General features: G+C 37.6%; 1 protein-coding gene across 1 annotated transcript in view; it reads left to right on the forward strand.

Annotated features, from left to right (window-relative positions):
* The first annotated feature begins 8311 nt into the window (after window positions 1-8311).
* The window catches only part of LOC107292066 (solute carrier family 22 member 2-like), a 29076-nt gene continuing 19927 nt past the window's right edge, over window positions 8312-17460 (forward strand). The window contains exons 1-3 of the mRNA XM_015821126.1: window positions 8312-8725; window positions 12366-12469; window positions 16215-16369. Coding sequence (XP_015676612.1) covers window positions 8312-8725; window positions 12366-12469; window positions 16215-16369 — 673 coding nt within the window. The remainder of the gene's footprint in view (window positions 8726-12365; window positions 12470-16214; window positions 16370-17460) is intronic.

Consider the following 17460-nt stretch of genomic DNA (forward strand, 5'->3'; position numbering starts at 1 on the left):
ATGTCCATAAGTGTTCTCACAACTCTTAATAGGTGTTCCCCTTCGGCTTTATCAAGCTGTATAACCTGTTGCTATATTTGTGCTTCGTTGTATCAGGCCAGTTCTGTTTAGCAAGCTGAAACCATTTTTACTAGGCCAAGCTACAGTGCCTCTGGATCAGCTTTTCTCCTTCAGAGAAAGCCTGGGAAATGTGATTTTGCAGTATCTCAGCTCTGATGCATCCTCCCAAAGCATAGATAGGCAATGCCTTATGGGCGGTGACCCTTTCTTGATGATGGAGGTGGGTGAAAGCCCAAAGATGGAGCAACGACCAAGAAATTGGGGGAACCACATCAGACACAGAGCAAGGCTGCATGTTTTTATTTGTTCTTTTGAGCAAAATATTTGGGAGCGAGGGAATAGAGTCTCTTCTTTAAAAAACAACAACAGGTAAGTCTATTTTAAAGCTTATACTATTTAAGTCTCTCTCTGATCTATGCCAGCATTTTTTTTTGGCAATCATGATAAAGAAGAGCCCCACTCTTTCGGCCTATGTTGTGTGATGCATATTTCCACACTGGTTGTTTACATGCAAAGTACCTTGTGCAATGTTTGTGCAGGGATTTCTCTGCAAATGCAAACATGTCCTGTATTAAAAAGGCTTCTGCATTAATTCTGATATGCTGACCCTGGCTCAGAAAATCCATTGTTACAGTACAGGTAGTCCTTGACTTAACAACAGTTCATTTAGTGACCATTCAACATTACAACAGTACTGAAAAAAAGTGACTTATGACAGTTTTACAGTTACAGCCTTTGCAGCAGCCCCATGATCATGTTATGAAAATTCAGAAGCTTGGCAACTGATTCATACTTATGACCATCGTTATGTCCCAGGCTCATGTGATCCCCTTTGGTGAACTTCTGACAAGCATATTCAATGGGGAAGCCAGATTCACATAACAACCGGGTTACTAACTTATCAACTGCAGTGATTCACTTAACAACTGTGGCAAGAAATGTCGTAAAATGGGGCAAAACTCAACACATTCTCATTTAATAACATACATTTCGGTTGTAAGTCAAGGACTACCTATAGTCAGAGAAGAATAGTTCTCAGTGATGGAGGCAAAGTTTCTAATAGTCTTCTGAGGACAGTAAAAGTAGAAATCTATAGGGCCAAATCTGCTGGGAGCTGAGTAGTATTTAGCTTATGCAATGGGAGCTGCTTCTTCTCTCTTCCCACTTGCAGTCCCCATCTGATCTCAAATAAAACAACAACAGCAATTGCAAAACATAACACAAGCAGTTCTCCCAGCCAAAGAAAACATAGAATAGTCAGCATAGCCTCTCCAGCTTCCCCACCACTTAAGAAATTAGGAGAGCACATAATCTTTCCTAAATCTGTGAATAAATTCCCACTTAAAAAGTGGTGCCTGAAAAAGCAGGTAGCCTAGCCCCATAGCAGATAAGTGTCAATTTTCAACAGAGATACATAATTTCCTATTTCTTTCCCACATTCCTTTGCAATAACCGTTGAAAGAATTCCCATATGAAAAACCCTTCTTGATTAATCCCGATGTGTTCCCACAATGACTGACCTTTGATAGATGTATCTATCTGATTTACCTTAATACAGAAAGTAGAAACAGGAGGCTGTCATCATCTAGGAAGTGGCAGATCAGTGTTATTAGTACATTGGAGACTTCTGAGGTCTCTGGGCCATAAGATAAAAGATTTGCTACTGTAGAACGTCCCTGTACCCATATTTATGGGGTAACAGTAATGAATTCCTGCATTTGTTTAGATCCCTAAGGTCCCATACAACTGTTACATTCTATGGGTCTATTATGAGTTATATCATCATAAGGATGGTTGGGTGATGCTATAAATTATTAGTATGGAGGATTTTTTGTGGTGTAATGATTCCTTGTTCATATAATTTAATGGGCGATCTGGATGATGTCAATGTCCACATATAAACCTCCCATATCTTACTGTTGCTTCTTCCATCTTTTTGATATTTACTGCAAAGAAGGGGAAAAAATTGAAGAAAAGATTGGAGGCAGTAACATCTAGAACACAGGTGTCAAACTCGCCGTGTCACGTGATGTGTCGCAACGTATCACGACTTTTCGCATTGCCGGTGCTGGGGTGGGTGCGGCCACCACATGATGCAACCGGCCCACGAGCCGGCAGCTTGACACCCCTGATCTAGAAGGTCATAAATTCACCCAGATGTTGTGAAAGGAAAAAATATCTTAATAATTCTTTCTGTATAAATCAAACATATTTCTTTGATAGTCTATTAAAATAAAGACCGGTGTCTGCTGAGACATACTTAGTAAAAGGAAGAACTGTGACCTTTGCAGTAGAGGGTGAAAGATTGTGGTTGGCACACATTTTCACAGGAACAGAGTGTGGAACCAGATAGCATAGGAATTGAGGAACTGAGCCTTGTTCATGGGTACAATGACTTGAGTAGAAATGGTAGTGAGGAAAGTAGTGGTCAGAGCAAGGTCAAGGAAGAACAGGAAACTGGCTCAGTAACTAGTACAACAGAATAAGAATAAAGAACTAACGCAGTGGTCAGTTCCAGGAATAGGGAGCTGACCCGGAGTTCAGTCCTGACAAAGGGAAATGGGATGGCTATTGGGTGGCACCAGAATGCTAGAGGTGGGCACAACATTAAGGTATAAAGCCTGCTTCAAAGGTTTGGGTGTTGCCTCCTGGCCCAGCTGTCACACTTAATGACTGCTGTCCATTTGGTCCTTATTGCAATAAGTTGTTGAAATGTAAGTACTGAATTGTATGTCAAATTTAAATAAACCTCTAGATCCTAAAGTGAGAATTTTGTTTTGTGTTGTCTCTTGTTTCTCTTTAACATTTTTTTTCCCCTGACAATGTAAAATTAGCAAATAATGTATAGTTTCAAATATTTGGAAGCATTTCCATGAGTATTGGAAACAGAGATAATCGATAGCCTTCAGAAGTATAGACTGAGGTAATAATCTAAAGTTGTGGATATGGCTAGATGGCAAAAGGAACCATGTCAAATGAAAAACAACACTAATTATTTGTGAATCTGATAGGTAGATGAGTCAATCTGCTATTCACTGGTCTTCAGATTATATTTATGTTGTACAACATTGGATTTTTAGTAGTTTTCTATTTTTAAACAGTTTTTAGAATAGAAGTACTTGAAATTAGGCCTTTAATGAATTTCTCCAAGGCCTTTAATGAATTTCTATGGTGATAATACAACTAAATATTCCACACCAAACAACCTGATCTTTTTTTCAACAAATTGACCAGTTTTGCTGACCAACAGAATATGGTGGCATATTCTGCATTTGCCATTTTTCCCTGAAACTCTGATAGATAAGAGTAAAATGTGGACTGGGTAATGCTATCACTGTATGTGTGTGTATGTCTTCAAGTCAGTGTTTACTCCTGGCAACTGCCTGGACCAGTCCCTGCAGTTTTGTTGGCAAGATTTCAGAAGTGGCTTGCCATTGTCCCCTTCCTAGAGCTGAGAGAGAGTGGCTGGCCCAAAGTCACCCAGCTGGCATTGTGCCGAAGACAGGACTAAAAATCACAGGATCCTGGTTTTTAGCATGATGCTGTAACCATTGTAACAAATTGATTCTAAATTGCTATTAGTTGGGTATAAAACTGCTTGAACAATCATACTAGTACATCAATGACTCAACTTCAGGCTAGAATTGAATTGAATTCCAGTCCAGTTCCATTCTAGGCTCAGATCATATTCTTAAATAATTTGGATGATGAGTTAGAAAACATGATTATCAATTTGCAGATGACACAAAAATAGCATGGCAAACAACAGAGAATAATATCAAGATTCAGGAGGACCTTGACAAGGTCATACAATGGGCAAAAACCAGCAAGCTACATTTCAAGAAGGACAAATGCATGCATGAAAGAAAAATCAGATGGCACAAGGGGGGAAAACCATAGTGGACAGCAGTACATGAATAATGGTTCTGGGTATTTTAATAACTTGCAAGCTGAACATGAGTTAAATAAAATATTCAGGTTTGTTTTTTTTAAAAAAAAGATGCAATTCTAAGCTGCAACATCATAAGCACAGGATCAAAATCAAGAGATGTAATAGCTGCTTTCTACTTTGTGTTGATCAGGAAATATCTAAAATATGGCATCCAATTCTGATGAATGAATTTTAGGAAGGACATTGACGGAATTGAGTGTGTCCGAAACTCAGCAACAACAAGGATAATCATGAAATTTTCCTACCTGCAGATTGGGAGGAAGATGGTTTTCTCAATTTACCTTTTCATTCACTCTGGGTCTCTTACAAATGTACTCCAGGGTTATGGCAGACTCTCTGACCCAGCATGGGAGGTGCTGCAGAGACTGTGAAATTGGCAAAAATATATATCATGTTTCCCCCACCACCACCTTAACCAGTAGGAATCTCTGCTGCTAAAAAAAAAAGGTCCCTCTTTCTCCCATCTCTTGAACATAAGCACTCATACCCCCACACATGGACAAACAAGTCAGATTGCAGCTCTCTTCATACCTTGACCCTGCAATTCTCCCTGACTCAGCCAAACAGTCAAACTTGGTTGAAAAGTAAATAGATTTAAATGTACCGTCTTCCATTTTCTAATGGAGGCAATTCAAATTACTGCTTCAGTTTAGTTGCAGAAATATCTGTGTAAAGTAAGTGAAAGGGGGAAAGAAATCATCTAAACTTTAAGAAAGGAATTACCATCGGACATCAGAAACTGCTCAAACAGGTAAGTATCTAACAGCAGATCAAAAATCTTTCTTTCTCTCTTTCCCCTGACATTGTTTTTCCTCTAAAAGAAGCAAAAGGTTGTCAATTTTCTTATTCATTCAAGGTAGATTTAACTAACCAAGTTTGTTTTTTAAAAAAAGTTATCTTTCTACATCTAAGAAATTTTGAATGTAAGAATATGAAGGGATATGTAATTTTCTGGACTAAGATTTAGTGGAAAATTTAATAGGTTTTTAAGTGATAGATAAAGTTTACTTTGTAATTATTTTTATTGGGGATCACAGAAGATTTGAATTAAGAAATGTATAGCAGCAAGATTATTGGTTGTTGTTTTTTTTATTTTGCAGAAATGGCAAAGATTAACTTTAAGATATTTGGGTTTGGGGAAGATGGATAGATTATATGCTTAGAGTTTATATGTTTATATGCTTATATTTGATTGTTTTTATTTGAGCTAAAGTATGTTTATATTTGATTGCTTTATATTTGGGTAGTAATATTTAGACTTGGGATGATGTGTGTTTAACCCTGTAATCAGTTCTGGGAAGTCCGGGTGGGGTTGGGGGTGAGAGGGAGGGTAGAAATAGAAATAAAATAATTTTGAGCATTAATGTAGAAATGAGTATTAAATTAGGAGTATTGATGTATAATTATAGAAGGCGCTCGGTTAGCACCCCTAAACCGTGTCCGAAGGGAGGGAGAGGAAGAGGAGAAGAGAGATAGGAGGGAAGTAGGTAGGTAGTGGAAAAGAGGGCGGATGCGGGGAGGGGGTGCTGCCGAGCTGATGCTCGGTTAGCGCCCCTAAACCGTGTCCGTAGGAAAAGGAGCGGGAAGGAGGTGGGAAGTGTAGGGAGGTTGAAGGAGGAGACAAGAGGGCGGACGCGGGGAGGGGGGGTTGCCGGGCTGTTTTGCAATATTAACGTTTATGTTTGTAAAATTAATAATACTAAAGTTGTATTAATGTATGTTTATATTTGTATGCAGGGAGGATATTTCAAAATTAATAAAAAAAAAATGGAAAAAAAAGAATATAAAATTTTAGATAAAATTTAATTTGCAAGTTAAATTATGATTATGACTAAATAATAATAAATAAAGGAAAATGAAAGGGCAAAGGAAAAAAGAGCAATAAACAATTACAACAAAATTATATAAATAATCAAACTGATTCTCACAGATGTGCATATTTACATACATTTTATTATACATTTATACATTTTACACAGCAGTTTCAATGTACATGAATTTGATATGTATAATATTGTAATTTAATAGAACTATATTTTGACAGGGATAGCAAATGATCATATCAGATCAGTAACTGCTGCATTTTTACTTGGAGTTTTGTTTTCGAGAATAAAAGCTGAAAAAATATGCTTGCCAACTTTAATTGGAGGGAAAAAAGAACAAGAGGTTTTGCTTTTTTCTTACTTTATAAAGTAAAAAAGCAACATAACAGCCTAAAGAAGAATGATGAAAGGGGTGAAGTACTTGGAAGCAAAATCCTGTAAAGATTGGTTAAAAGAACTGAGTATCTTTGTTTTAAAGATAAGTCAGCTATGGGGAGACAGGATTGCAGTCTTTCAAGGGATGTCCCTTCCAATGACATTCTGTCCATGTTCCTATCAACCACTCATGATAAAAACTTAAGTGGTAAACAATTGGTTTTTTTTAAACAAGACATCACTTGGAATAAAGTGAAAATTAATGAACACGTTGAACGAGGGGTGTACAATCTGCAAACTGTGTGTGGTCCGCAATACCCTGAGATGTGAAAATTATGGCAAAATAGCTGATTTTGTTTCCCAAAAGAAAAATAAAATGAGGTCAGGTGGCCTCAGGAAGCAATCATTCTCATTTCTGCACCTAAAACATCCCCCAATCTTTTTTTTTTAATGCCCCAAATCATGCAACAAAATGTAGCCATTTTGCCAGTGAATTTCAAAAACATGAATCAGGGCTGTTTTTCAGAATTTGGGAGAAAGTTGTAAAGGGTATAAATGGGACCTGTCTGCTTTCCCAAGGCTCTTAGTTACCAGTTCAACTCCCCTAAACTCTCTGAATGAGCTGATATAGTTTGGGCAAATGTCATCTAGTGAAGGCACTATACAATTCATGATTTTTTTAAACTTTTGCTTTACCTACTTTTTACTTCACTGGATTTTAATTGTAAACGACTCAGAACCTTTACAGATATGACAGGGTACAAATGCAATAAACAAACAAATGATGCATTTTGTGGAATTAGCGTCAAACAAACAAAATGCCAAACTGGATATTGTCTAAATAGAAAATAGGATAAATTTGACTGCTAGATTTGAATTTTTTTTTATAAAGGATGAAAAAAAATCAGTATTTGGGTTTAAATGAAAGTCGGGTAAGGAAAAACCTTTAAGATACATACACATTTTTTAAAAAAACTTAAACATTTCTGTTTAATTAGTATGTCTGAAATTAATATTAAGCTGGTATTAAGTGGGAAAACATTCTTTGAAATATATATGTGAATAAATGAAATATTATGAGAGCTTTTTAGAGGTGTGCTAAATTATGCAATAATGAACAATGAAGATACTTTTTAGGAAAAAGAATTATTACAGTCTGCTGTTGTATGATTGCAATTGTAGAAATTCAAATTGCATGACTTAGATTTGTTAACAGGTATTAAAGAAAAATGTTGAAAATTAAGCAATGGAGATCCATCATGTCTTTGCTGACTTAAGTAGTTTGGAAGTTAGAAGATCCCTTAATCAATTAGGATCCTAAACATACGTATTAAGAAATATGTGCATGTTTATCTATATATATAGATACAAACACATAGTGTGAATATTGTACAGTGTGTATGTGATTTTTGTATATGTATTTGGGCTTTTGAAAAATAATAATGGAAATAGTATTACTTTAAAATTGTACTAATCTAGAGTATTAACAAGTAGCCGATAGCTCTGTTGAATAGCTCTGAAAGTCAAATTGTAACAGAATCACTACCTCTCTCCAGATTGCCAGTCTAACTCATGATGGCTTTTTCCTAGAAAAAGGGTGAATTAGGGATAGCATTTGAAGAAATGTACTATGGAATGCACAGTACGTGATTATACAAGAATATTTCCAGTGTCCAACACTGGACAAATATTTTGGGAAGCAGGAGAAAGAGACTTTGCTCTCCACCAGAGGTTTGCTGATTGGACTACTACTAGTGTTCACATTGATATTTGCATTCATGAACAAATCCTGATTGTTCATTTGGTTCCTGTTCATTTTTTACCCACAACAAGTCAATGAAATCGTGATTTCTGGAATACTTCATAGAGGTTTATTACCAAACCTGGCTGACTGCTAAATAGGTCAAACAAGCCACTAAAGATATTTGAAGCTTACTGAGATTATCTTTCCTCTGGTGAAACATCTATAAAGGCTGCAATGGATGGCTTAATCATTCATAAATTAACTCTTTATCTTGTGGGTAAATGCCTTGTTGTATAAGCATCTTTCTTCTCAGTACAATTAAATACTGGATCGCAATTAAACAAGGCTTCATCCAAAATGCTTGACTTTGATGATCTTTTGGAACACATTGGTGAATTTGATTTCTTCCAGAAAAGGGTCTTTTTTCTCGTTTGCTTTCTCTCAGCTGTCTTTGCCCCAGTCTATGTAGGAGTTGTTTTTTTAGGGTTTACACCAGAGCACCGATGTTGGACTCCAGGAGTTACTGAATTAAGCAACCGGTGTGGCTGGACTCTTGAAGAGGAACTGAATCACACTGTTCCAAAAGGGACATCTAAACAGGATACTTTCACCCCTCAATGCATGAGGTACAATATCAACTGGAATGAAAGTGAACTGAGCTGTACAAATCCCCTGGAACACTTCACCAGTCAGGAGAACAGGACCCTCCTTGTGACCACTTGTCAAGATGGCTGGCTTTATGATGCTTCAATCATATCCATTGTGACTGAGGTAAAGTCTTGCAGTTGTTTCAAATCTAATGATTATAAGATTTTGTTTTAAAAATATCTGTTGCGTCATGGTTTCCCACTTGGATTTATTCAGCAAGAAGATAAATGCATTTTCCCCATGGCTACTACAGAGAATTCTGGAATATGCATACCCAGGGGTTAGAATTTGTAAACATTTTAAAGTGCAATCTAAACTTATTTATCCCTCTTTTTCTCTGTTGTGCATGCGCATGTGTACATTGTGCCTTTGACTCAATGTTTACTCCCAGCAACTGCAAGTTTCTTGACAAGATTTGGAAATGCTTTACTATTGCCTGCTTCTTAGGGCTGAGAGGGAGTGAATGGCCTTAAGAAGCTCTAATTTGTGTTGAATGATCCCAAGCATTATTTGCTAGCATGTAAAATTAAGAATTTTGAATGACAGTTTGTATATTGGATTTTTTTTTTGTATTGGACTGTAGATTGATTTATTCCAGTCTGTTGGCCACAATTTTCTCCAGATTTGCTGACATAGCTTAATTGGGACTTTTCTTCTTCTTTTGCTTGCTATATTTCAGTGGGTATCCCATCTCTTCCTATACCCTTCCAAATGGATAATGATCTAATCAGTGCTTTTTTTGTAAAAAAAAAAAAAAAAGGTGCCGGAACTCACACACGTCATACAACCTGCCTTGCCTACCCTACAAGGTTTACCTTTGTAGTTGAAAAAAACCCCTTCAATTTTTAGTGTATCTAAAAGTCTAGGATTTTGTTCAAGGTAAGTTAATACTATTAATGTTACCATGCACTGTGTGGCTTTAAATTACAAGAATTTAAATTATTTAAATTTAAATAACATTTATTTATTTATTTAAATAAATAAATTTATTTATTTATAATTATTTAAATTATTAATCTTTTGGGACATTTACCATTGGCATACCCATTTAGTTTAATGAATGGAAATGTCAGCTTTCTATGTGGAATGAAATTGGCCCAATAAAACAAAACTTGGTTGCTTGTAAAAGATTGGATTATTTTTAAGAAGTTGTCAAACAAGGTGGGAAAATGTACATTTGGAGTTTAATATGGATATTGACTTGAAACAAATTAAAGTTGAACCTTTCTCAGTGAATAGATTACTTTTAATTTACCTTTAAGTTAAACCCAATTTAATAAATAGATCTGATTAAACCTCATACTGTAGGTCAACCTTTACATCTGACCAATACATAATTAATATATATTATTAATAATACCTACAAATCACAAGACATTGGCTTTATTCTTATTCTTCCCCTGTGTAGTTTGAATATAAAGTGTAAAAGACTAAAAAGAGATTTTCGTAGACATCCCAGCCTTTGAACTACCCAAGGAACTGAAACAGCAAAGTTTTCCTGTCCGGCAAGCTTCCACGCCAGCTGCCTTTCTTTCCTCTCGCTTCATCTCTTTTTAACCTCACACCCCACCTTCTGTAAGGGAAGGCAAAAGGCTCACTCACCCTCTCGTGAAAGATGGCCTCCATGTTTATGTGTCTCCCACCGCCACTATCGGCTTCCACACCACATGGTCCGACCCAGCCAATCAAGCCACTCTCTGGCTGTGGTGCTCCGGCGCCTCATGGCTTCTCCTAGAGGAGGCAGACAGCGCCGGAGGGGACCCCGCTCGCACCGTACCACCAGCGGGGCATTTTCAAAAACAAACGGGGATAGGAAGGGAAACAATAGGCTGCGTCGTGCTGAAACCGGCTGTTTGCCGCCTTGAGTATCATGCCCAATGCCACTGCCATGAGGCCGGGGAACAAGCCAGGCGGTGGTAAGGAACCAATATACCGGTACTGTGGGCCAGATCCCCCCTCCCCCCTCGGCTTCGCCTCGTCATAGAGGCAGGACGTCCGTGCAAGCCCTTAAGTAGGGTTTACTTTCGGGAAGAGGGCTTATATTAGGCCCATCCCCTGAAAATCAGCTGGGGCTTACTTTCGGGGGCAGGTTTACTTTCGGGGAAACACGGTAGTTGAGAGATTTTTTTCCCCCATGTCTGTTTCCATACTCAATGTCTTTACAGATACTGTTTTAACACATTTCTTGTCTATTCTGATAGTTGTCTGAAAACTCCTAATCCATAGGAGAAGGTAATCAAAGAAGAGAAAACATATTTACTGGTTATGACATTAAAGGATCTGTTCCATAGGATAGACAACTGGATTAAAAATGACAGGCATAATGCATCTGTTTCATTGACTACATGTATGCATGTTATATAACCAAGTGTTAACATTGTTGAAGATGTCCATATCCTATATGGTCATTTTAAATATATGAATTGTCATTTTTTTCATTTTGAAACCCCTTTGCGATGTTTTCTGAACTTGTAGTTATTTCCTGGATAGTGACTTACTCATCTGGAGATACGAGTGGAGGACCTTCACTTGCTACAGTTTAGTTCAGCAGTGTTTGTTTTGCCTATCCTTTCTGCAGAACAATCAGTTGGCTCCCAAACATCATTTTGCAACCTCTCCCCTGACAGTCCCAATTTATATCACTAAACAAAGCAGGTATTAAGCGAAACATCAGCTGACTGCACCACTTATGACAGCAATTTTGGTAGTCCCCATTGCAGTTGTTAGACCAGAACCATGCATTGTTAGGTAATTACCTCACGCTTCTCCTGCTCTGCTGCAGTTACTTCTACTTCAACTCCCCTCAAATGTCATCTCCCCCCCCCTAATCTCTGCCGTTTTGACTGTCCTTGCTCTATCGTCCCTGGTGTCCGCAACTGACCTTTGCCATCTTCTCCCTCATTTGACAAAGGACGCTAGGCCCGGCTCTTCACAAGGCAGCTGTTGGCCATGTGAGGCCTTCCCAAGGCTTGCATCAGCATTTTGTGTTCTCTTGGTAGAGTGAAATTTCCCAAACTGCCATGGGGAGTCATATGTTTTTGGCAAATGAGATAAGAAAATACATACATACATACATACATACATACATACATACATACAAAATAAATAAATAAATAAATAAATAAATAAATAAATAAATAAATAAATAAATACATACATACATACATACATACATACATACATACATACATACTTGTCAAATAGTATTGTGTCCTGAGCCTGCAGAAGCAGGCTCGGGATGATGCAAGAGTCCCGGGCATTGCAAAAGCTGCCCGGGACCAGACTGAGTGGCGCCGGCCTTGCGCGCATGCGCGAGGCGGGAAAAGACTGCCTGCTATTGGTTGGGATTGCCCAGGGATCCAGGGGTATAAAAAGAGGCATGCATGCCTCTGCTCTTGTTGGTTGTTAGCTGTAAGAGAGAGAGAATAAAGATTTGTTCTGCAACATGAATTGCCTCCTTCGCCTTTCATCTCCGGACTTAACAAATAGTATCTTCCTTTGTCTTCCTGAATTGTTTGAATGACGATGGAAAACTAAAGATCTGGCCTGTTCAACAATAATTTAGTAGAATACAACGAAAAAGAAAACAAATTATTCTCTTAAATTTGGAGCAAAGCAGTTTTCAGGAAGGGGTCTGGGAATAAATCTGATTTAATTTGATTTTATGTTTCCCTTTTCATTGTAGATTTTTCTGTGAGCAGCTCTTAACTGTCTTAATGATTAGAACTCTATAATTTTACTTTACTGGTTTTTGTCTCCTCAGTTTAACTTGGTGTGTGGAGATTCCTGGAAACTAGATGTGTTTCAGTCAGCTGTGAATGCTGGGTTTCTGGTTGGATCTATATTCACTGGCTACATAGCAGACAGGTAGGTTCATCATTCAATCTAAGTGTGAATAATGGAAAGCAAGGATTGCTGGAAACAAAAACCTGTTCTGAAAGTGGGTGAAGAGGACTAAACTGTCTCCATTAGAATGAATGGAATTAAACATAAAAGTGAATAAATTATTTTGACTGCAACTGAAGTGAGGTAATGCCGGAAGGAATATTTTAGAGATGGGTTCCAGAATAATAATGATTATATCAAAGAATGGAGTTGAAACAAATGCTGGGAATATTTTTGACCAAGAAAAAGCTTTATAGAAAAATTATAAAAGCTGTGAGAATGCAGAAAAATGGGAAGGCTGCAAAAATGACACATCAAAGAAATGTCAAAATGTGGATATGGTTTGCTGATGGTGCATTTGTGCTCCTATTTCTGCTGATTTGAAAAATGTTGCTCCTAAAAATTATGGTAAGGTAAGAAGCATGAAAGCAAAAATTACAAGAGGATTAGTATGATAAAGGTTTGGGGAAAGTGTGTGGCAGCATTCTGACATGAAGATACAAGAGTGATAATCAGGTAAATGGCTGCATCCTGGGCAGAAATTCTGCCAAAAGGATTTCTACTCTTCAACAGGTCACTGAGATGTGTCTGAATATGATGAAGAAAGTGAGCCAATTTAGAGAAAGCAGATGGTAAAATGAATAAGCTTGACATACAAGCTGAGTTGGACAGTCAGAACTCAGAGAAATAATCTTACAAGGAATTATCTGTAAAAAAAATCCCAATATTCTAATATGAGGTTTTGATGGAGAGAATAAACAGAGATTAAAATCCAAACTGGCACTCAAATCTTGGCTTGCAAAGACCCTGTACTGCTGCTTTATATACCTGCAGGTACTATTGCTGTGTGACCTTTTCCTTGTTAAGTTTCTTAAAATTTGTTAAAAAAGACCAGTGGTAGAAAGATGCTTTCCTCTGGATGGGGATAAGAGAGGATAAATAAAATAAAGCTTTATTTATTTTTCTTTCCATGGTGCTTTGCTCTTGAATATTATGTTGTTTTCCAGCGCATGATTCTCAATGGGATTTGTTAGTTTAGCTGAAAGCAATGGGGATTCCACCATTCCTAGCCCTAAGAAGATAAAAATGTTCCAGTGTTCCCTCTCACATTTCCTGCCAAAGCCGCACCATCCTTCTAGTCTTCTTTTTAGAAGCTTTATAGAATCCCTCCCTTCCCCTATGTTGAAGGAAAATTCTTCATCATGGTTCAGTCCAAGCTGAGAATAAACAACATGGTGACTGCTTTAGGAAGAAGGTTGCAGTTTATTGAAGAGGAGAGCCAGACAGAAAGATGGCTCTGGAAGAAAGAGGGGCGAGCACATGTAGGGAATGGGTTTTTATACCCTCTGGGGCTCTTGAGGTTGTTTCCTGTTCCTGTTTGAGGCTTTGTATTTCCTGTGTCATTTATTTTAACCTGAGTCTGGGTGTGCCCTTCTGGTATTCTGATGGTGGTGGGTTAATCCTATTATGTCCCAAGGGTCATATCCTGCTTCCCTGGAGCTGGGGCTGGTGACTCTTAGATTTTTGGTGTTGATTCTAGGGGTCTTTCTTCATAATCCCATTTTCATGACTTCAGTCTTTCTGACAAGATTATCTGCATTTCTACAGAGCTGGTTTCTGTTTGGGGAAGGAGACTTGGGGCTATTAAAAAAAACCTGGGCATGCTTTTCTGCCTCTTTAAGATCCTTTGAGGAAATATATTTTTCTGCCCTTTTAATATTTCCTTCTCTGGGGGGGCTGACTTCCCACACCTAATACTCCAATTTTCATCCAACTTTTTAAAATAAATGTATATACATTTGTGCCAGCATGCTTTCAGGATGAACAATGTTTGGCAAAGTGCAAAAAAGTAAGAACAAAGAAGAAAATATCTATGGAGATTCTCAATCATCCAAGTCATGGTTGTTCCAAAGGTACCTTTTCCCCCCCAAAAGGCAATTGGACTTTCTTGGGGTTTTTTTTCTTTAAAAACATTTTGCTCATTCAAGAAGGGGAGGGATACAACACCCCCTATCTCCTGTTTACAATGGAGTCTTTTCAACAGTCCCAAGAAGATTCCACACTCATTCGATTCTGATTCAGGTGAACCTGAAGACACAGATAAACTCTTACATGGCCTCAGTGACTCTCAGAGAGCTAACAAAGAATATGACTGCAAAGAATATAAATCCTCCCATTCCCCACCAATCAGAATTGAAGAAGCTTCTTGGAGTTTCCAACGGGGAAAAAAAAAGATTGTCTTTTGGAGGGGGGGAAGCACCTTTGGGACAAGAAGAAAATATTTTTATGTGTAAAGAAACATAACAGGAAGTGCTTCTCCCTGTATTCCTACCTGTGGCAAACATTTTGTGAGATGAGGAATAATGACCCATTATGAATTCCAAATCTAGCAACAGCAATGGTAAAATTTCAATGTCAAGATTTTTGTTATTTTGGTACACACACACATAAACACACTCAATATAAGATGGGAATTGTGAATTGTGATTAAGGTGACAGTTTTCTCCCACTTTACTCGCAAATCTAAAGCATGATCCTAATTATCTCCTAGATTTTAACATTTGTGGGCAATGATTTAAGGGTGAATTACTTCTATTCCCACACTTAAAAGCCTAAAGGAAATAAAAGGGGGGGATATTTTGGTTTACTCTTTATGGTGATGCTCACCTGCAGTTCTTTGGCAGATACAGAGGCCCCTGACCTCTTCAAATTGCCTATTTTTTAGTTATTGTTTTACTAAACCTATGGAAAATGCAGTTGATATTGTTTCAACATTTATTTTGATTTGGGGTTAAGGCAAGACTTTTCTCTCCTGGTGCCAAACACTGCTGGAGCCTCAATTATTAATCCCTACTTTAAACCAATTCCTTAACAGCTTGAAAAAAAAGAACACATACTTGAGGAACAAACATATATTCATGCACATAAACATATGATACACTAAGTCCCTTTGTTTGATCTTGACAGATTGGTGGGTATCAGGATTATTTACAATTTTTTTGCCTTCTCTTGTAAAGGCAAGAGGCTTTGTAAAGTTTTCTATTCTTAAACCTGGTGAATAAATAAAATAAAATTAGAGTGCAGATATAAATGTCTCATCAGAGAAGAAGAATAGAAAATTGGACCTACAATGCTTTATATTGCTGTGAACATTGCCACCTTGTGTCCAGATTCACAACTGTTAATCAGACGCTATGATGCAGGCTGCTTACTATTGCTGAAGAAAAACATTTATTCCTTTAGGCAAAGCTACTCAACTAGTGGCTTTGTCAGCTGAGGCAGGGATAGGTTGATCATAATCTGTCTTTATTCATGGTGTTCAAGAAAATTCTTAGCAACTCCAAACTTAGTTTGCTGAGTTACACTACACTAATCTAACCTAGGGCTGGAAAATTTAGGATTCAGTGCATTGTGGGTGGCCAGCCATTGTCTTAGCCAATTATATGAATTGTAAATCATCTTAAGCCATATCTGGTTAATCTATTTTGGAAGAGCACATTATATGAGTAGAGTAAATTTAAGGTTTAGATGTTGTGTGAACCAAGGCAGCAATGATGAACCTAGAAAGAGCTACACAAGTTGGCTGGAATGAGATGGTTAGAAGGCACTTTACAAGTCCATCTCCTACTCAGGGCAGTACCCACTAGGGCAGCTTAAGTAAACCTTCAGCTTATGGCTTTCCTTGTACCTTTCTGAGCATCTTTATCTGTTACTTCTCTTAATGCAGATTTGGACGGAAAGTAAGCCTTTTAATTGCTGTCCTGGTAACTACAATCTCCGGAGTACTTGTTGCCTTCTCGCCAAACTACTTATGGTCTGTGATATTTCGTTTCATCCAAGGTCTGTTCAGCAAAGGCAGCTGGATGGCAGGTTACAGTTTGCGTAAGTATGACACTTTCCCACAGATTGGTATTTTGCAAGAGGACAAAATCTAACACATTAGTGGAATCCAACTGAGATTTAATCTTTAACTCTATTTTCTAAATTAGTACTGATTAAGTCCAACTCTAATAAATCAAACCCATTCTTGAAACTCAAAACCAAAGTTTTGAGTACATTTAATAATTTCAGGAAAAAGATGCCTCTGAAGCTTTAAGAAATCATTTTACATTAGATAAAAAAGGTAAAGATTTCCCCTGCCCAGTCATGTCCAACTCTAGGGGGCAGTGCTCATCTCCGTTGCTTAGTCGAGGGAGCCCGCATTGTCCAAAGACATTCAGTGGTCATGTGGCTGGCATGACTATATGCCAAAGGAGCATGGAATGCTGTTATCTTCCCACCAAAGTGGTACCTATTTATTTTCTCTCATTTGCATGCTTTCAAACTGCTAGATTGACAGGAGCTGGGGCAAGAACGGGAGTTCACCCCATCATACGGTAGTTAGGTCTCAAACTGTTAACCTGTTGCAGCCTTTTTAATTTGGGATACTTTTGCTACAGTGTATATTAACATATTAAAGTTAAAGGCTTCCTTCTCGTGACCAGATTAAAGGTCTATCCATGTCATGAGCCAGCAAGATGCTCTACCAGCATAAAAGCTGCTGTTCCTGCCACAGTCCCAATGCCAAAAAACGGTGCTGTTCCTATTGAATGTCTACAGGACATATTTGGGGCAAGAAATGATAGATTTCCCCAGGCTTGTTTCCTTCCTTTCCTTTGTCACCAAACATTATTATTATTATTATTATTATTATTATTATTATTATTATTATTATTATTATTATTATTATTATTATTATTATTATTATTATTATTATTATTATTATTATTATTACTATTAATTGCATTTATATCCCGCCCTTCTCCTTTCGGACTCAGGGCGGCTGACAGATGATAAAAAGCTAACATAAATACATATTACACCTAATTAAAATTTAATTAAAACGAAATATTTGAAAGTGTCCAATTAAAAGTAATTAAAACCCCTATAAAATCCCCTAGGCCAGTCCCGCTTGCTGGAACAACCACGTCTTG

Source organism: Protobothrops mucrosquamatus, unplaced genomic scaffold, assembly GCF_001527695.2.
Source record: "Protobothrops mucrosquamatus isolate PMUCROS unplaced genomic scaffold, P.Mucros_1.0 scaffold1259, whole genome shotgun sequence".
NCBI classification, from domain to species: Eukaryota; Metazoa; Chordata; class Lepidosauria; order Squamata; family Viperidae; genus Protobothrops; species Protobothrops mucrosquamatus.